Consider the following 21,891-nt stretch of genomic DNA (forward strand, 5'->3'; position numbering starts at 1 on the left):
CATACCTTTTTTACCCAATCATTTTGGAAGGTCATAGAAAAATGTATTACTTGTCAAATCTTTTTTGATTAGATATCCCAAAACTCCTCCTGTTGCCCATAAATAAAAAAAAAAAAAACCCTTATGCTTCAGAAAATAATTTTGCATGACTAAAAAATCTGATCTCTGCTGACTTTCAGGTGTGCTTCAAGCCAGGCCATCTACTATTCTGATAAGTGGTGTGAGAAAGTGAACATAGGCCGCGGCATTCTGGGAGCTCTGATTGGTGGCGCAGCAGGGATCGTAGTTCTGACACTGGCCATCTATACCGTCATCAGGAGAGCTCAGTGAAACACATTTCAGAGGAATATGGGAATATGTATCTTCTGTACTGATTCAGCAGTGAAAGAACAGCATATACAGTGCCAGTACTGGAAAGATAAGCATTACTATCAGTTTCTGGGCTCACTTATGGATACTATATCTGGTGTGCCCTCACATTAAATACTTTTTAAATCAATTTTATAATAATAATAATAATATATTAATTATAATGTTTCTCCTTAGACTATGGCCAGAAATCAATCCCAACAACTAAAACAAACCTTTCAATTGTCAAATTTAAACATTTTGTTTAATGTGAATGATACAGATTATCCTATTTAGTCTACTAAAAATTATGACAAATGTATAGTTTGGATTGCAAATTTTGAGTCATGCATAGTTTAATGAACAATAAAACACATTACATTCATTTATTTCCATACATCTATTTAGATACATCCGCTGGTTAGACACACAAAGTACAGAGGTTACAGTTCACTTGGAATAGTGGAGATTTACAGACTTTCCTTTCAATCAACATTATCAAACCAAGCCAAAATCTATGTTCTATTATACAGTTAACTCAATATAGGTTTATGTCATGCAAAAAAGAAAAGGAAAGGGTCAGTTTTTTTTAAAAACCTGGATCCTATTGTCTTATGTTTTTGTGTCTGCGTAACTGATGAGACAAAAATCTTTGAAGTTTGCAACTTCTGAGCTGTTTCTGGTTAAATAAAAAGGAGTTAACTCTTTAACAAAAATGTCTATCTCTGTAGGGCTCCTTTCCATTATATTTCCACATACTTAGAATAATAATCTGGGCCTGACTGTGCCAAAACAGCACTTCTAGTGGCCGAAATTGAGGATGAATATTCGCCCTTTGGGATTAAATTTCAACCCTGTTCGCTGTTGCCAGTTACAGCTTTCTCGCTCGATGCTGGATCAAGTTCAAAGATTTTTGTTCACATTAGTTCCTTACACTACCCTGGAGATCCAGAGTTCTCGCAAGAGCACAGTTTGAATTTGCTCAGAAAGTTACTCTGGCATCGAGTAATGCTGCTCATTAACAATACTCTTGTAGCCGAGCTGCACCAATCACATCAATGTATCTGATATAGGGGGGGGGGGGGGCAAAGGCGAGCTGCACCAATCACATCGGTGTATCTGATGTAGGCGGGGCCAGAGGAGAGCTGAACAGATGATGACAGTTTAATCTAACCGGTTAACTCGGCTGGTAGCTAAGCGTATGGGGCTCTGGATACGTCACTCAGTGTGTTGCTGTGATTGGTCGTAGTGTTCTTAAAAATACAAATCATAAATAAGCTGTACCTGCTTTACCCTTAAGAAAAAAAAGATGGCTAGACTTACATACTTCTTCCTACAGCAGAATTTGACTTAATGTGAAATCTTTGTCAGCCTCAGCTCAGGATGATGACCATCAATGCTACTGGTCCTCAGGGGCAAAAAAGGGGACTGAGTACCCAGGGCCCTCATGTGAGGAGGGCCCAAAAAGATGCTGAATAGCTGTGGATGCGGGGCGGGGCCCATGGAAAATGCCTTTCATGAAGGCCCAGAATTTTGTGCTACGCCCCTGCAAGTCCTACTACTATCAAAAATGGTCAATTCTACCAAATCATAATCAAAACAAAAATGAACAAAACACCAGGGTTCTATTTACTTTACATGACAATTAACCTAGCTTTACGATATTCATCTATGTGGTACTGTCTAGTACAGGGTTCAGCAACCTTTTAAATAGGCATTGCCATTTTAAAATGTTCTTAATCAGTTTGACATATCAGTATTGAGCTTGCAATGGTCTACCGAGCCTACACATGCAGTGTTATTTTTTTCCCATTGCACCGCATTCTGTGAAGAAGGCCAAAAGTATTAGCCAATCAGAGGCAAAGTGTGTGTGTGTGTGTGGGGAGGGGTCTTCACTGAATATGGATGGGAAAAACTACCGTAAATAACAGGCTGTGCTTCTTCAAGTAGCTTTAAAAGAGCTCATTTGGTATAGGGATTGGAACATTTCCAAAAAAACCTCTTGCACTAACTGCTAGGGTGCCGTTGGTTGAGCCACTATGTGCCAATGGGGGCCCGCGGGCCTATGGTTGCCGACCCCTGGTCTAGTGAACATATGGAGTCTTACGAGTTGTAGGCTACAAGTGGCACTGCATACTGTACATAAGAGCTGCTGTTTCCGTCTCCCTAATCTGAAATGTAGAGATGAACAAGTGTTAGAGCAACAGGTAGAACATTTAAAGCCAGATTCCCAAACTCATCAAATATATTGTCTGTTTACATGTGGCAGAAGAAGTGATTCATTGCTATTTAATCCGACAGATCCATTTCCATAGGCATAATTGCCAGGGCGGATGGGCGAGTTTCAATCCCCCAATATTCAAAACTGCAGGGCAACCCACCCCAAAAATTTGGCAATGCCTGTTAAGAAGCTGGTGACTGCAGAAGCACTTTCAGTTGAGCTTGCTGCTGCATTACAAAAAAGGAGAGTATCTGCTATGGTTAATGTGAGAACTTTTAGTAAGATGGGCTAAGTTCAGACTACAACCAAAAGTGGCCCAAATCCAAGTTTTTTTGGAGTGGACCAGGTCAGACTTCTTCAGAAGTAGTGTGAACACTCAAATCTAGCTTAGATCAGACTTTTTCCAATCAGATTCAGACAACTTCCATATGTGGTCCTGAATCAGACCCAGGTCTGATTGTATTCAATGCGACCGCAGTGGGAACAACCAAGGCGGATTTGATGCGACTTTTACATCAATAACCCTCGCTGCACACTCTCTCCCTGCGGGAAGGGACGCGGCAACCTGCTCCCCGTGTGGAAGTCAACCGGGGCGGACTATCCTTAGTGCGCCACAATCACATCATGTTGCCAGGGCGAGGATAGGCTCACGTTAAAGGCATCAGGGGTCTGCGGTGAAGTCGGCAACCCACCCAACCCGTCTTGAAACACGGAACAAGGAAGCGCGGGAGTCACTGGGTCGCTCTGTGGCGCAATAAAAGTGAGGGCCCGCGCGCAGCGTCTGAGGTGGGAATCCGGGCGCACCACCGGCCCGTCTCACCCGCACCACTGGGGGGGTGGAGCTTGAGTGCGTGCTATTAGAAAGATGGTGAACTGTGCCTGGGCAGGGTGAAGCCAGAAGAAACCCTGGTGGAGGCCCGTAGCGGTCCTGACGTGCAGATCAGTCGTCCAGTCACACAGACCTCTGTAGTGAATTTCAGCCATAACCCCGCAAAAGGCCAAAATATTAAATTTGTCTCTCTTTCTCTTTGGGGTTCAAAGCGGTGTGAATGCAGCCTTATTGATGCATCAGTGTTTGCTGTGTTTTAATTAACCCAGATGGTTAGCAGGTTTTAAGACAGTAAGCCAGTGCTGCTCAGTAAAGATGCTGTTGCAGCAACCCGAGCAGAACCAGGAGCCTTTCACTTTAATGCATCTAAAGGCATGACATTTTAACTGTATTGAAAGTTTGTGTTGTTGAAGATGCAACAAATACATTGAGACAAGTAAAAATTAGACTATTAATGACTTAATATAGGACTGACCTTGGTCTTCATTTGTCTTTTGTGTATGTGGTTGAATTCAAATTCTTAGTGGTCTCAGTTTTTCTTTTTGATTCTCCCTGGGGGTGGAATGAAACAGAGTTATGATACATGTTTCCATCATTTTAAGGTGTAATTTTGGATAGACCACATGGTAAACTTACCACTATGATCTTAAATATTTCCTCACGAACCTGTAAATAATTACAGAAATAGCTGTAAGAAACTGGACATTTGGTAAATACTAAACAACAACCTAATAGGGAAAAATTCCGGGCCCCAGGCATCAAACCCAAACCAGGTGAGAATCCTTACTTATGGCTAGTGATGGCCAGAGATGGGAAGTAACGAAGTACAAATACTTCGTTACTGTACTCAAGTAGATATTTTTACTTTACTTTACTATTTATTTTTGTGACAACTTTTTACTTCTACTCCTTACATTTTAACACAAATATCGGTACTTTCTACTCCTTACATTTTACAAAATTGGCTCTTTACTTTAGTTTTTACAAGAGGTTGTTATGTCGGACAATGGCTGGGACACGCGCCTCACACCGCGAGCGGGTGCGCGCGCCACACGGAGAAAAAAGTGAGAGAAATGAAAAGGAGAGCTGTCCGGAGGATAATCAGCTGAGATTGTGTGTGTGCGTCTTTGAAAACTGGAAGTCGTATAACTCATGTCAGTTCACTTAAGCCTGTTATTGGTCTATAGTTCTTCACATTTAAAGTAAGTCTTCTGTCGTTCTGCATTAATTCACAGCAAATCATTGCAGCTTTGTGGCGCTAACGTTAGCACATAGTAGTACGGATAGTGCTAACGTTAGCACATAGTAGTGTGGATAGTGCTAACATTAGCACATAGTAATTTGGATGGCGCGAACGTTAACACATAGTAGTATGGATGGCTGACATAATTGAAAATGAAGAAAACAGCAAGACATTCCCATCATCCTCAACCTTATCTGAGAGAGATGTTTGAGACAGGAGACATCTAGAAGGACTCCTGGCCAATGTGCTGGGGAACTTCTTTATTAATGTCTGTTTAGTCATTCATATTTTAATCCTTTATTTTATTTCCAGAAGCCGTATTTGAGCACACACATACATGTAGATTCATTTACATGTATGGGGGAAAGATTAAAAATAGAAACTGGATCTGTGAATTCTCACAGAATCACAACTGAATTCATATCTTGCTAATAAGTCAGAATCTTATTAACCTGGAGTCCCAGTCTCTGTCATAATAATCATATATGTTATGTTTAAAGCCTATTGGCAGACATCCATTTAAAATGTAGCCATTGCCACATAAAGACCGTGTCCTCCATGTCCACTGAAGTTCCTCAGCGTCTCTCTAGTAACATTTGTGTGCTCCAGGTAGCTTTCGCAAGGCTACTTTTACTTTTATACTTTAAGTAAATTTCCAAGCCTGTACTTTGTTACTTTTACTTGAGTAAATAAGTTTAATCAGTACTTCCACTTTTACCGGAGTATTTTGTAACACAAGTATCTGTACTTCTACTTAAGTACGGGAAGTGAGTACTTTTGCCATCTCTGGTGATGGCCAAATGAAGCTTGATGAACCAGTGTGTATTTTCTGAGCCCACTAAATGGCGCTCTTGGTTTTATGCGAAATGCCTAAGACATTGCAATTCAATGTATTCTCAACCCTTTGTTGAACAGAGAAATAAAGCTCAGAAAATAAAGACACTGGTTCACCAAGCTTCATTTGGCCATCACTACTTTTGACCACTGGATATTTAAGAGAAATCCATTTCCATATGGAAACTGATAGAGCATGATAGGTATATATTACCATGTCTAAAATGGCCTTACCTTCTGCTCTGCAAAAACCCCTGTTATCAAAAGGAAAAGGCCCTGCAAGAAAAGAAATGAAGGGCCACAGGTTTTATTTTCATAATATATTTAAAGCTATAGTGCGTAGCTTCTGCCGCCCCCATGAGGAATTCTATGTAATAACAACAAAACTGTTCCGTGATCATGCAAGCCCTCCCCCCCCAATTCAAAGCAGTCTATAACCAGGTCTGTTCAAGGTGTTTGACATGTAGGTGTAGTTCCCCTTTAAAGGGACTGCAGACCCAATTTTAGCGCCATGGAACTCCCTAGTTATACTAGTTATACTAACTCCCTAGTTAGTATAAACATCCCATGTGTTAAGCATACAAAATAAGTAAAGGTAAAATTTGGAAAAAAAGAGAGCAGTGGTATCTATTTAGAAATGTGTATCAGTACCAGAACTGAGGTATTTGGCTTGGCATTGGGAGAGCAGAAGTTGTATTCATTTATCTAAAGTATCAACATTATATTGGTTGTTACTTTTAAATTACCTGAAAGGAATTGAGGATGGTAAAACTGTAGTTGACAATAGTATAATGGATAGTGTTATTTTCCAGTAGGAGCAGTCCAAAGCCAAAAACCCATGTTACTCCAAAGACAGGCGTTAGAAAAACCACCACTTTAAGGATGCTTTTGGCTGTCTCCCTGTCATTGGCCTTGCTGCCCTCCGGGGCCGAGGACTTCAAGAGCGTAAGCATGACAACCACCATGGAAAAGAGATTTGTCAAAATAACAGTTCCAATAGGTAGGATGAAAGCATGAATGGAACCCACCAGAAGGCTCTCATAAACGAGCCAGCATGAATCCTTACTATAATAGGGCTTCTTGGTGTATTTGCAATACACATAGCTGCATCCCACTATTAACATTGGGCAAACATAGCCCACGATGCTGGACAAGAACATGAAGACTCTTTTCCTTAGCGGGCTGAAGACAAAGATGAGCTGGTGGACGAGCATGACACTCATGCACAGCATCCAGCTGAACATGGCCAAGAAAAACAGGTGCTTGCATACTGTCAAAAATAGGCACCAGTTTTCGTCAACATTCTTAAGAATGATGTTTGCCAAGAAACTGCAGTCACCGAGCAGTAGGAACACGGCAATGTTCACTATGGCTGTGTGACGGAAATGGGAAAGGTTGGTCTTGACCACAGCCGACCACACTAGAGACTCAATGATGAGGAAGATCAGCAAGGAGCAGATGGACACACCAATGCCCACGTTGGTAATCATATCTAGGATTTTATCGGATACAGAACTTTTGGACATGAGGACAGAGAATGAAGTCAGGTGGTTGCATTCACAGACTATGCGGTTTTCATCACTAGAATTGGCAGTGCATCCCACACTCGACCATTTGCTGTCTGTGGTGTCCCAGAAGACACAGAGAGGTTTATATTTGGGATTCAGCAGCTGCTGGGGGAACTCCAGTCGAATTCCTATAGACAAATCATTATTGTCCTGAAGTGTGGTGGATATCAAGAGGCTGGTTACATCAGTTTGGTTGATGTTGTTTCCTAATTTGTCCATTAGATTTTTCACAGCAACAGTTTTCATTATTCCATTGGTCTTGTTCAGACTCACGTTCGTGTCAAACACCGAAATATTACAGTCACTCCCAGAGCAGAATTTGAGGTCTAAATTAGAATCAGTCATTCCTTTGCTCGTGTTGACATGGATATTCTTCACCAGACCCTCCACAGACTTAAGGTAGGTTGATGAGATTGCCCGAACCAGTGTATCGTTGAGCCCACCCCAGGTCTTGGTCAACATATTGCTTGCTGCATTAACAAAATCCTGTAACGAAAGAATGAAACAAAAATTAGTGCTAAGACAAAGTTTATCTACAGTAGGGATGTCTTCCAATATTTACTGGAAAAAAATCCAACAAATGGACCGGTGCTTCCTCCCTCCCTCTCTCCGTCCCTCCATCCCTCCCCTTGCCTGGGGCCGGGCCCCATCCATATGCGCTCTAGAGGCATCTCCAGCAGGTTGAACCAAGCTTCCTCCCTACCCGCCCAGGCCACATCGCTACCTTGATGTGTGAAGGCTAGATGAAAAAAAGGGGACACGCCAAATGTCTAGATGATCTGCAGCCAAGCCTGCCAAACGGGAACTTCCCTAGTTCTATCTCATGTTGAAAAGCATAGACATAAATGAAGAGAGATTTTATCTTAGTTTTATTTCATGCAAAACATTTTTGTCTCGTGTTTTTTTGTCAACAATAATGTATTGTTTAGTTCTAGTCAGCGTTTTTGGACATTGGTACAGTCTCTTCTTTGTCTCGTCTCAGTCGTGGAAAAAAGGTTGTTGACGAGGCTCATCTTGCCTCACGAAATTAACACAAATTGAAAGATGCAATGCAAAACCTTCCCTTGTAAAATCTTATTGTCAAATATTACTCTAATAGCTTTTATGTACATCAAAGCTGCATGGGGGGGGGACTTACTAAGGCCAGTCTGCGCTCCTGCTGAGTTCTTATGTATGCTATGACTTAACTGCTATTCATCTGCCCGTGTAAATGTCAATGTAAATGTGCGGCAAAGTAATACCATACCTTATTCCTCTCTCTATTAGATAGGTTGTCAAACTAAGACTATTTCATTACACAAATTACTGTTACTGCATGGTAGATTGATTGAATTAGTATCTCTTCAACATACAAAGACAAACAGATGTCAGTGTACAATGACAAATAATAGAAGCCTACTATAGAAATAATCAAATAATAAATAGTCATTGTGTTATGGTTTGGGTTTTTTGTCTTATTTTATTGTGGTAGTCTGTTTTCCTGTGTTTAGTTCTTGGCCTGGTTCTGTCTTGTCTTGCGTTTATGGTATGGTAGTTTTGTCTTGTCTTGTTGTTCTTGTCGTGTCTGTATGTTCTGTTTCCGGTTTTATTTTGAAGTCTGGTATCTATGCCTTTAGTTTTACTTCCTGTGTTTTCCTGCTTTTTGTGATTACCTGACGTCTTCCACCTGTTTCCCAGCCCTCCTGTCACCTGCCTCTTGTTATCTCGTTACCCAGTGTATTTACTGTCTCTATGTTCTGTTTCCTGTTTTATTTTGAAGTCTGTTCTCTGTCTCGTCTTGCCTTTAGTTCTACTTCCTTGGTTTTCCCGCTCTTGTGATTACCTGATGTCTTCCACATGTTTCCCAGCCCTCCTGTCACCTGCTTCTTGTTATCTCATTACCCGGTGCATTTAGGGTCTGTGCTCCCCTTTCGGAACATTTTGTATGTACTGGTGTTTGGTGTGCTTGTTCTCCGTGTTCCAGTTTCAACTGAATGTAGAAAGTTAAGTTGTTCAGAATGTAGCATAACTATCATGAAATAATTTAGTATGGCTATTCCTTATTCACCAGACCTGCCAACAAATGCCTGTTGGTAGAAGAAAACAAGAACACATCCTCATCAGCCCTGGTCCCATAATGGTCCCCCCAAACTGACATAAACTAGGCCACGCCCCCCCCTGTTTGAGTAGATTTTATCCCAGGGTTTTATTACAGAAAGTGTATGATAGCAAGACCAAAATAAGTTATTTCACTTTTACCGGGGAACAGTTTGTGAAATATAAATAAAACAGCAGTGCACGTTGACACCGATGAAGGAAGGTAATCGAGTGCCCTGTAAAAAATGATTAAAAAAAATTTAAATCTCATTATTTGGTGGGGCTTAAGAATATTTGGGGGTAGCTTCAGCCCCCCTAAAATAGATCTAACTGCGTCTTTGCTGCTAACTTACAACACTAATAACAGTTTACTGACGCGTGTTGCAGTCATGACAGCAATCGCTATTTTGTTGTATACTAATCAAATGACCATGTCAAACAATTCATTGGCCTTTCTATCCATTTTATTTCTACGGTCACTCGTTGTACTAGTTGGCCTTGGGATATTGTGATGTGTGCCATAAGTACTTACAGTACGTCAACACATTCTCCCTCCAAACGTTAAGCTTGGTTTAGGACCCCTTGGTGTAATTTTCTAATGCTCTGGGTGTCCCATTGGCGGCATTTTTCAATGTGTGTGGTCTGGACCCTGTGTCAGTTTTTAACACTTTGGGTTGGAATCCCATTTTTCAAAGCTCTGGGTAAAACCACTTAAATCCTGAAAAATCCTCGGTGGGTTTAAAAGAAATTGTGTTTAATGACGCAGGATAAATAGGAAATGTCTCCTGTGTGAAAGGCCTATGCTGTCTGACCCATCCAACACCCTGATTGTATGCAGGTTTGGTACGTCCTCTAAGGAGGCTTAAGGGTGACTTGTGTTAAGGGCCACTGACCAAGCCGCAGTATTTCACAAGTTGGGAGAGTGAGCTAGTTGGTTACGTGGAATCCTGGGCTGCCTTCAATTGAGGTCAAAGCTGCCCTAGACTTGTTTCCATTTTTGTCACCGTTCATTTTTAACGTTTTTTTAACTTACTGAGACTACTGCCCTCTACACAGTTGAAGATGAACCTGGGCCTTCCGAAATAACTGAAATCACAGTGTAGAGTGAAAGCTTCTCAGCTAACGGCTTCTCATGGAATCTAGGTGTCCCGCACTGGTGTGCCTCACTGCAGGGAAAAACTATCAAATGTTGCAATGGTGCCAACGGCAGCTTATCATCATCTTTGTGTTCTCATGGGATCTTAAACGTTTGAAACCCATGGGACTATTTTTTTTTAATCATGTGACCTTGGTGTAGACTTTTGGTCACGTGATAACAGATAGTCCCATGGAGGTAAAGTAGCCTACGTATGACCTTGTGTTAAATGTTTCTTTTTTCAAACAGCGGTTTCCAAAGTCAAGCATAAACCTTCAAGCTCCAAACTCTACATGTAATACAGTAAATGAAATAATAATCAACAGGGGCTTACAGGTAGGAGATCCTCTTGCAAGGCAACATTTTTTGATCCACTGGACATCACATTAAGAACATCGATGGAGGCACCAATGTCGCCCATAGAGTTACTGGAATTAGAAGCCAATATAGCAGTAGAGCTGTTCTTAAGTCCTGCAAATATATCCTTGGCCACCCCCTGGGTAGCCCCTAGTCCCTTCCGGAAGTTCTAGAAAAAAAAACAACAGTATTTCTAACCATGAACAAAAGAACACAGGCAACAATGTCGATAGGATCTAAACAGTTTGAGATTCTAAGGCTCCATCTGTGATCTGAGTGGTTTCTGATACTGATTTTTCACATCCTAGACAGCAGAACTGATGAAGAAAAGGTTTGGTTTGGTGGTCAAAATAACAGGTTTCCGAAATGCAAAACTATATATTTTTAAAGGGGGATTACAAGATGAAGTGGACAAATCAGACACCTCATTTTCCTTGTTATGTAAAATGAAAAGGTTCTATACGTGAAGGCTTTACACAAAGTAATGATAATAAAAAAGCAGAGTTTTTTTTAAAATATTATACACTATCAAAGTAGGTGGGGAGTTTTAAGATATTTAGTTAGCATTAGGTTACTGCAATATTCAGAAATTAGCTAGCTAGAAATAAGAATTCATCTCAGATTCTTAAACATAACTATATTGGAGTCCATCTCACAGTAACTTGAGTTACAAATAATAACATTACATTTTGGTAACAAACAGTGTCAACTTTGTTTAGCTAGCTGTCTAGCATAACGTGGTTGGCATTTTTAATAGTGTCACTTCTAATGTTTTTGATGAAGCCATCTCACATTTTGAGTAACATTTGAATGATGTCTGTTCATGTAAAGCAGAGAGGTGATTGATTGGTCATCCTGTGTTCTGTTTAGAACATTATGAAGCTGTTGTTTTTGGAGAATGACTTTGGAGAAAGAACTTTTTAAACCTTTTAAAAACTTCTACACAGTATAAAACAGTATTATAATATTGCCATGTGAATAAGTAGTCTTTGACAGTGGGGCCACGAGCTGTAATGCCACACTTACGTCTGCAGCATCTAAAACTTTGTTCAAGTTTTCGTCGATGCAGTAGTAGAACACCGGCCTCCAGGTACCGTCTTTACAGGTGCGTGACTTATAGCCAACCCTGCCCACCTCACATGTTCGGTTAATCACTGTGTTTCCTTCTGGGGTTTTTGGCCAGAAGTCTTTATTAATCCATTCTTCCTTGCAAAACGGTGCACCCTCTTGAAAAAAATATAGGGAATCATTAGTTAACGCAAAAGACATTGGAAATAAATGTAAACTATAAACAAAGTAATACAGTATTGTGTCAACATGGTATATATCGTATATTATACCATTGGCTAAATTCAAATAAAGCAGATTCAGTAGAATAGAAAAAAAAAAGCAGTTACCATAAATTACTGGGAGATCCACTCGTGCACTTCTTGTTTGTCCTATTGTGTTGTTAAAAGTGACATTTACATATTGTGCGAACTCGGTTTTCTGGCAACTGACAATAGCATTAAAATTATAGACCAGGTTATCTCCATTAGCTGTAAAGAAAATGGATTTTTTTTTTATGGGGTTAGGTTTGTGAATGTGGAAATGTATCTCTTTTGCAGAAATGTGAATTTAAATTTGCGTTGAAGTCAATTACGACAACAAGACAGACAGATTTGACAGACACTGTCGGTTTGTCTTACTTTGGTTATTTAGATCGTCTTTCCTTTCATCCCCGCTGCTCCACCAAACAACGAAGCTCTCTGTGCTGTTTGCGATGGTGGCAGTGACATTTATCTTTATATTCTGTGCGTTCGGCACTGCTGAACAGTCTGCAGTAAGAGGGTTGATTGTCAAGGCGATCACATCAGGCAGGAGCGCCACATTCAGTTGAGCCCTGGCTGTGTGCCTGACCGACCCCGTGGTGAATCCACACTCGTACGTACCTGCAGGGAACAAACAAAGTCTGGATGCTTTTCCACTCACAGAGGACTTAGATCAGGAGTTTTACCAGCAGATTGCTTTGGAATTAAACAAACCCATTCTTTTTGTGTTTGTACCAGAACATGTGTACATGCTTTAATGTTCAAAAACACTTTATTTTTCTCATCCGGCCCACGGCGGCTGCACCTGTATCCACCCTCTGCAGGAGCGCCTGTCTCTTTATCCCTCCAAAGCCCACTCTGCTGCGATTGGTCAGCGCTCTTCCCTAGAACCTAGAACCTCCGCTCCGTGTTTCACTAGATGAAACTGGAGCTGCTTTATATATAAAGTGGCCCTTTGTGCCATGAAAAACAACAATAAAAGCTTTTAAACCAAATATTAGCGACCGAGAAGGGGAGAAAGGACCACCATTTGCTGTCGCGCTAGCATGTAGCTACTTAATAGTTAGCAGTATGCTAGATTGTGGTGGAACGAAGTAGCACTTTCTGCCATCAAACATCCCCAATAAAGGCATTTCGACCAAATACGACTTTGAGAAAATGTTTCAGGAGAAACGAGATCCAGAATTGGGGAGAATTTAACGACACTAGCCACTATGTTTACTGCCGTTAGCATGTAGCTACAGCGGCTTAAAAACCCACTCCAGTCCTGTGATTGGAGCAGATGACTAGTTCTAGAAAAGCCTAATATGTGACCTTTTAAGCCTTCCAGATGGTTCTCTCGACTGGACATACGGTCTTTGCAAGTACTGCCGATGTGAATTAAGTTTCCACTCAAATACCACCTGAGCATCGATCACTTGAAAAATAAACGTTTCAAGCTACATTTAGAACAGATGAAAAATGTGTGATTCATTTGCAATTAATCGAGAGTAAACTAGGACACTGGGATTACGATCCTTAACCAATTGACAGCAATAGATTGTGTTGTTGTTGTGATTATTATCATTATTGGATTGTTAGCACTGACAAATCAATCTGTTAGCAGTACGGTTAACGTGGAGCTAGTTGAAAGTACTTCATATATAGTTAGCTAGTTTAGTCTAGTGGTTTCCAAAGTAACAGGTCACAAATTGTACAAGGTACAATTCCAGTGAAATATTAACTATGGGGTTGGAGAGATTTTGAGCTACACATTACATTTTCAATGATTATGACAAAGTACCAGAGTGCATAAAAAAGCATCAAAACAGAGCTGTTTTTTTTTCTGAGTAATTACAATTTTGACCAGTACACATAAAAACGTAAAAACAAGTTCTTAGCAAAAATGTATTTTAACTCCAGTTCAACCGTAATTTGTACTCGCCTGACCAGACGCCTGTCACCTTCTGGAGTGTAACTGCAACACAAGACTTGTATGTCTCTGTGACACAGTTGGGGTTCAGTTTCACCACACTGCCTGTGTTGAGCTCAAAGCGCTGATTCGGCGTGCTCATGTTCCAGCCGGCACTCCCTGACGCCTCCTCAAATGTGCATTTCAGTTCTGGCTCCGACTCGTACCGCACTGTACCTTTTGGGGATTCTATGTTGACCATTCCTGTTTAAAGAAAGCAATAGAAATACACAGCAATACAACAGTTATAATTAGGTTAGAAGTAGGGGGTATTGCCTTTTATGGGCAGTCCATTGGTCTGTGAGATCCTACATCATCGTAACTTGTCTATCCAAGACTTTGGTATGGAGCAAGATACCTTAACATGTCCTGGTCCAATCCCCATGAGGCCTAGTCCCACATCTCAGTGGATGATTCTAATGGATTTTAATATTAGCTGACTACTCTGACCAATGATAATTTATCTTAAAAACTGGGAAAGTGGATTTTCAAGAAATCTTTTGCCAGAGGACTTACAGTGGGGTTCAAATGTTTTCGCACCCCAGGTCAAAATTTGTATTAATGTGCATAATGAAGCCAAGAAAAGACAGAAAATGCATCAAATGACAGATTAGACATTCATATAATATGTCACAAAAAGTTACATTTTATTTCCATCATTTACACTTTCAAAATAACAGAAAACAAAAAAATGGCGTCTGCAAAAGTAAGGGCACCCTAAAGAGTTTTATAGCGTAGCGTAAGGCCACCATTTAATGGCCACACATACTCATGCAGTCTATTTAGCGCCTGCGAGCACAGCTGAGAAATAGTTAAAAGTTAACATGAACTAAATGAAAGACAATTAACAGCAACACTTTAACACTGACCTGAAGTGTCGACCCAAAGAGCAGCTCCCAGCGCTGACTCCAGGTCAGTCACAATCTTTTGAAGTTTAGAAGTGTTAAATTTGACGCTGACAGCTGCCTCAAAGTCAGTAAACTTGCTTAGCCTTTTAGATTTGGAAAAGATTAATGAAAGATCATTGGTTAGTGAGGGAAAAAAACTTCCGTTTGTATTTATGATAAAAGCAATATGAGATTTGCAACAAAAAGAAATAGGTGAAACCAAACGGTGAGATGTAAGCTGGTTTGTTGCAGCTTCATTTCTAACCTGAACACGGCCTACTAACAGGCTAAGAACTAACTCTCTGCTCGCTAGCCTCCCGTCCCAAAAACTAGACTTATTCCTTCAAGGATTAACCATGGCCAACTGCAGGTGTGTTATCAACCGCGCTCACTCTCATGGACTGCTGGAATATTTTCAACAAAACAGCCAATTATCAAGCACACTATTCAATTCAATTACAGGTCTTATTTGATTAAAAAAAGCAATTATCTGCACTTTACTTCCTTACTTATACTTCTGGAAACTTTTACTTTACTACATATCCTGAATAAAATTGAACTTTTACTCCACTATAAATATATATATATATATATATATATATATATATATATATATATATATATATATGTATGTATGTATGTATGTATGTATGTATGTATGTATGTATGTATGTATGTATGTATGTATGTATGTATATGTGTCCATATCTTATCTGTAATACCTCTGACCGGTTACATTCAGGGACTCAAAGCCATTCAGTTCTCCAAATTTGTTTTGAAGCTTTGAAAAAAAAGATGAAAACATTAGACTTGTGTCTTACAGTGACAAACATCTTCAGGAATGTAAAAGTATACTTTTGTGATGCGAGTGAGCTGTACCTGTGAAGTTATTATATGTTTATCTATATTGGATTTGATGACTGATCCATTGATGCGAACTGTGAATTGCAAACATAATGCTAAGTTTCAGTTCTGATTTCAACAAGCATATTTGCCAGTAAGTGAGAAAAGCAAAGAATGAACAAAGTAGTATGCAGTAACACTTTTGGACTACAGTGACGCTTATTCCATCATGTAACACTAATTTAAAATACAGTAAATAATCAAAAGTAAATCCTAGCACAAGTTCTACAAAACAAAAGAAGGTGAATTGTTCATGCACCAGGGATGTTACCTTGGACTTTGGCAATGCAAAGTGGTTCGATGTAGGACACATTTTTGGTGCAAGTACTTTCACGGCAACAGTTAAAATTGTAGCACACGTGGTTGCTCCAAATGTAACCGGCACTGCAGTTGCACTGGGTGTCAGTGCCAATAATCAGGCACTCTGGAAAGAGAAGCACAATAGTCAAATCCTAAAAGTCTTGATTTCAAGTGTCAATTATTTCTCTCCAACATGAGAACACACTAGACTGTTACTTGCCTAACACAATTTACAGCATATTTTCATTCTTACTTTGCTAAACTCTGATTGGACCATGGAAATATGTGTCACTGCTTGAATCTACAGTAACTAACCCCACCCACTTCAACCAGCATAAAGAGCAGAGAATGCATAAATCTCCAGATCAGCATCTTTCACAGAGGACTATTGTTTGGTTGTTTATCAAACCCAAAATATCCAGCAGCTGTTTTTAAACCGTATAGTGTCAAACCTGGCCACACATCCGTTTACTAGTATGAGCTTTGAGAGTATTAAAAATGAAAGTCTAAAAGAACATACATTGGAGTAAGAAATTTGCATATCATCAACGTATTGTAGCACTTTATGCAAACAAAAAGGTTTGACCACTAAAAGTTGAATAAAGGACCAAAATCTAGGTTCACAGTGTACTTGCTATCCATTCCCCAGCATGCCCCCTACATCCATCCATTTCACACTCACTGTATAGGGAAAAACTGTATGAAATAATAAGGGAAAAAAGGAAAGTGCTTCATCAACATACCTGCGACTAGTTCCCTGTCTAAGAGACTCACTAGGGCATCATAGGTTGGTTTGAGGTCGATTGTGCCCGACAAAGCATTCAGGATGGTCAGGGAATCCAGTGTGACGTTACTTTCCACCATCAGGTCAGCAATGTAGACCTCTTCAACTATGACACAAGATAGTTGTTATGTTTATGTTCAACAACTGAAACAAAAATGCCTGAAACTGAAATTCAGACTTTTTAAGAAACAAAACTAATTAATTTTAGCTGGGTAAGTTTCTGTTAGCAAAAGAAAACATTAAAATTACACAAATATTACTTTTCACCCATCCACCTGACGTTCACAACCCTTTGAAAGCCAAACCAGGGATGTTACTCCCACTCAGCCTCCTTTTCTTATCCCAGTCTGTGGAGGTTTTCTGAGGTCTTTGACTGCCATTCGGAAGGTTGGTGGTTCGATCCCTTGGCCCTGCAGTCCCATGTCGAAGTGTCCTTGGGCAAGACACTGAACCCCGAGTTGCCCCCAATGCTGTGCATCGGAGTGTGTATGTGTGTGAGTGTTTATCTGATGAGCAGGTGGCACCTTGTACGACAGCCTCGGCCACAGTGTATGAATGTGTGTGAATGGATCCTGTATGCGGCTGTAACACAGGAATTTCCCAATTTTTTGGGGATCAATAAACACCTATCTATCTATCTATCTATCTATCTATCTATCTATCTATCTATCTATCTATCTATCTATCTATCTATCTATCTATCTATGATGTAAAAGCGCTTTGAGTAGTCGACTAGAAAAGCGCTATATAAATACAGCACATTTACATTTATATGACAACGGAGCCAAGGGACTCACCTGCTGAACTCATCTGCAAGAGGGAAAGAGAGGGAAACAACAAAATTAGTCTTTCTGCCATGGGTGGAATTCAGTCATGTGTTAAATTAAAATCATATAAATTGCTTTTTTTTAGCATTCCAAAAACAAATCATATGCTAAAATTATTAGTCACTAAAAGATTATATTCATGCACACTGCATGGAAATGGACGATACCAATGAAATATAAAATAGAAGACATTCAAACATTATGTGCTTAGTTAAATTCCTATCCAAGATCATTTAAGACATTAGCATCTGTTAGCATCTTTACCTGAGAGGTGACGTACACAGCTCCAATCAGAAACAACAACAACATCTTGGAACACATTGTTTCTCTAGTGTAACAAAAGAGAAGGATAACTAACATTAGCAGTATACATATATAACAAGTATACATGTAAAACAATAAGGAAAATACAGAACTTCACTGTATTACAACAAAGGGTGTTAGTCTGTGGAATAACTGGGATAATGAGAGGAAAAATTTTAACAATAATCAAAACAAATAAACATGTTAAAGCTACATTGTGTAAGAATGTCTCCCATATAGCGTTGAGCTCATTTATCGCAATCAGCTCTCTCTCACCACGCAGTTTGATTTATGTATTACAGCTACGGTGGCTTCACACTTCATAAAGCGGTAGAGGTGTGCAGGAGCACTCCGTCCTGTGTGTCCCTTACCGGCTAACGTATTAAGATGGAGCATGACTTTGGAGCGTCTACCCCAGTTTGTGAATTTTAAGCCAATAGGAATACTTGAAATTGATGGTGGTGGTCAATATTTCTTATAAAGGACAAGTTTGTGAATGGGCAATATAGATTTTGATAATGAACAACTTCAAACGTTACACAATGTAGCTTTAAGAAACAACAAAAAATAATCCCTTCTCCAATTTAAAAAAGTTCTTTATTTGGGTTATGCCTTTTATGGATTTATTAAATCGAGAAGCCAATCATTTAATAGATGACTTTTAACCATGGCTGTAAAATTCCTAAAACAACTTGGGGAATTTTAGGTGTTTTATTAGATAGGACAGCTTTAGACATGAAAGGGGAGAGAGGGTGAACGACTGGTAGCAAAGGGCCGCAGGTCAGAATCAAACCCGCGGCACCAAGGACTAAGCCTCTGTATGTGGTCTCAGGTGTGCTTCCCAGGCGGCCAGTACTTTTAAAAAACTGATTTGTTGTGGCAGTTCTGATGTTTAATGGATAGGACGGATTTAGACATGTCATCATAGACCACACCACTGTCAGACTCATAGTTAAAGAAAGACAGCATCTTATCTTCTAATTTTTGCCAAACCTCATTAGTGGTCTTGAGTTTCCATAAGCAAGTATGGATTACAGATCAAAACAAAAAGTCACATTGAAAGACATTTCCAAGAACAAGCACACTGCGTTCTGTAAGTTTCCGTGGAGGGGGGGGGGGGAGAGGAAAGAAAACATTTCAGAACTGCTGCAGAAAGAAGAGCAGCAAATCTACTTTAAGAATTGGATCAAATGGTCAGAAGACAAGGCAATTAAAAATAGCAACAAACTTTACCATATTAATAAATGCTCATTTTGACCTATTTGTAATGTAAGATTGCTAATTTTGACTTAATAGGCTGCTGCCTTTATTATAAGGCTCAAATTTGCTTTGTGGGTCCAGACAGATGAAAAACAACCACTTTATAGCCCAAACTGGCTCTTTGGACAGTAAAGGTTGTTGACCCCTGATTTAAAATATCAAATCAGACAGATTTCTTTCATATACATGATGGTAATATGCTATAATAACACCTTTGTAATATAACACTGTCTGTAGTGCAGGTCAGTGCTAAGTACTGAAATTTAGCCTCATCTCTCTCACAAAGACAACAATACACGTCCAAAAAGCTCTTACCTTGGCTTTGCACTTAGAATCATACAGGAAGCAGATAATTAACCCGTCAAGTTTGCTGCAATCAGCCAAGAAAAATCCGACTGTGCTCCATTGTATGCATCAGAAACACATCTGTCAGAAAGACTGGGTCAGGCTGGACAGGGTGTGGGTGGGTGGGTGTGTGTGTGTGTGTGTGTGTGTGTGTGTGTGTGTGTGTGTTTTGGAAGACCATTTGCATTGATGACATTTCTCCATGCCAGCTGGACTTTTTTAGCATACACACGCCTTTAAGCTTTCCATAGATATTTGTCTATCAAATCAAGCATTCTCCTTCAGGATGTCACAGCTGCCTGTCTCATGGAAACCTGCTGAGTTTGGGCTCCTGCCAAAGCTTCTGATGAACGCTGTGCGTCAAAGTGGTTGTTGTCCACTGTCACATGTGGACACTTGCAGCAGATACTCAGGGGATGAGACTATTCGGCCATTCATGTTTTATTCTGTTTGTCTCTCTGCAGAATCAAGGAGTGTAAACACTAAAAACTCCCGGAAGGAAGTTAGTTTTTGGTCCCAGGAGTTAAAAGGTTATTTCAACCCAGAAAATGGGGTTATTCTTTTTGACCCAACTTCTGTGTTAAATACTTGAACCAAATGTTGGGTTAAAATAATCCAACATTGGTGTTAATGTAACCCAACTTCTTGGTTCAATATCTGACCAATCCCTATCCTGGATTCAAACCCAGAACCTTGTTGCTGTGAGGCCACAGTGCTAACCACTGGGTGCCCATGCTTACCGGCAGTTAGTAGTTCCCTTTTTAACTCAGGAGTTGGGTGGAAAGTAACCTAACATGGGTTACATGCCAGTATGCCTTATTTCAGAAAATTAAACTGTGTGCTGGCCTAACTGTCTCGTCATTAAATGCTCTTGTTTAATATCCCGCACTGTCGTCACATATGTGAATTGAGTTGTGCTGCTCCGGAGTTTGGCCTCAACATTAGGTTAAAGGTTACGGGTTACAGGTAACAGGTTACAGGTTAGAGGTAACAGGTTACAGGTTGCAGGTTCGAGGTAACAGGTTACGGGTTACAGGTTACGGGTTAGAGGTTAGAGGTTACAGGTTACAAGTTACAAGTTACAGGTTGCAGGTAACAGGTTACAGGTTACAGGTTAGAGGTAACAGGTTACGGGTTACAGGTAACAGGTTACAGGTTAGAGGTAACAGGTTACAGGTTACAGGTTAGAGGTAACAGGTTACAGGTTGCAGGTTACAGGTTAGAGGTAACAGGTTATAGGTTGCAGGTTGCAGGTTCGAGGTAACAGATTACGGGTTAGAGGTAACAGGTTACGGGTTAGAGGCAAAAGGTTACAGGTTACAAGTTACAGGTTGCAGGTAACAGGTTACAGGTTAGAGGTAACAGGTTACGGGTTACAGGTAACAGGTTACAGGTTACAGGTTAGAGGTAACAGGTTAGAGGTAACAGGTTAGAGGTAACAGGTTACAGGTTGCAGGTAACAGGTTACAGGTTAGAGGTAACAGGTTACGGGTTAGAGGTAACAGGTTACAGGTTACAGGTTACAGGTTAGAGGTAACAGGTTACAGGTTGCAGGTAACAGGTTACAGGTTAGAGGTAACAGGTTACAGGTTGCAGGTAACAGGTTACAGGTTGCAGGTTCGAGGTAACAGGTTACGGGTTACAGGTTACGGGTTAGAGGTTAGAGGTTAGAGGTTACAGGTTACAGGTTACAAGTTACAGGTATCAGGTAACAGGTTACAGGTTACAGGTTAGAGGTAACAGGTTACGGGTTACAGGTAACAGGTTACAGGTTAGAGGTAACAGGTTACAGGTTAGAGGTAACAGGTTACAGGTTAGAGGTAACAGGTTACAGGTTACAGGTTAGAGGTAACAGGTTATAGGTTGCAGGTTGCAGGTTCGAGGTAACAGATTACGGGTTAGAGGTAACAGGTTACAGGTTACGGGTTAGAGGCAAAAGGTTACAGGTTACAAGTTACAGGTTGCAGGTAACAGGTTACAGGTTAGAGGTAACAGGTTAGAGGTAACAGGTTACAGGTTGCAGGTAACAGGTTACAGGTTAGAGGTAACAGGTTACAGGTTAGAGGTAACAGGTTACAGGTTACAGGTTAGAGGTAACAGGTTACAGGTTGCAGGTAACAGGTTAGAGGTAACAGGTTACAGGTTGCAGGTAACAGGTTACAGGTTAGAGGTAACAGGTTACAGGTTGCAGGTTCGAGGTAACAGGTTACGGGTTAGAGGTAACAGGTTACAGGTTACGCAGGGAGGGGAATTACACAAATTGTTCCTGAGTCAGCATCTCAAGAGAACACTGAAGTCACTGTCTGCGTGGACGTGGTGCAGAGTTCAGAGTTTCAGACACAGCCACTGTGGATGGGATTTAAGTGTGACTCAAGCCCGAGTCTCCTACTCGAGTCTACTTACATAAAGT

At 40.4% G+C, this 21,891-nt stretch overlaps 2 protein-coding genes across 2 annotated transcripts in view; one reads left to right on the forward strand and one right to left on the reverse strand.

Moving 5' to 3' along the window:
- Nucleotides 1-457, forward strand: part of mep1a.2 (meprin A, alpha (PABA peptide hydrolase), tandem duplicate 2) — a 9,777-nt gene extending 9,320 nt beyond the window's left edge. The window contains exon 14 of the mRNA XM_034899802.1: nt 180-457. Within this exon, the coding sequence (XP_034755693.1) occupies nt 180-330 (151 nt within the window). The 3' untranslated portion in view covers nt 331-457. The remainder of the gene's footprint in view (nt 1-179) is intronic.
- Nucleotides 458-1,843: 1,386 nt separating this feature from the next.
- adgrf3b (adhesion G protein-coupled receptor F3b) lies at nt 1,844-19,561 on the reverse strand. Its single transcript, XM_034899799.1, has 18 exons — nt 19,452-19,561; nt 17,838-17,901; nt 17,544-17,556; nt 16,706-16,852; nt 15,934-16,086; nt 15,639-15,697; nt 15,482-15,540; nt 14,742-14,863; nt 13,846-14,076; nt 12,300-12,542; nt 12,009-12,149; nt 11,638-11,837; nt 10,589-10,780; nt 6,222-7,529; nt 5,710-5,751; nt 4,035-4,064; nt 3,874-3,950; nt 1,844-2,519 (listed from the first exon to the last, which is right to left on the reverse strand). The coding sequence occupies exons 1-17, from the start codon at nt 19,472-19,474 to the stop codon at nt 3,882-3,884; spliced, it is 3,096 nt and encodes a 1,031-aa protein (XP_034755690.1). The 5' UTR covers nt 19,475-19,561; the 3' UTR covers nt 1,844-2,519; nt 3,874-3,881.
- Nucleotides 19,562-21,891: the final 2,330 nt, after the last annotated feature.

Source organism: Etheostoma cragini, chromosome 18, assembly GCF_013103735.1.
Source record: "Etheostoma cragini isolate CJK2018 chromosome 18, CSU_Ecrag_1.0, whole genome shotgun sequence".
NCBI classification, from domain to species: Eukaryota; Metazoa; Chordata; class Actinopteri; order Perciformes; family Percidae; genus Etheostoma; species Etheostoma cragini.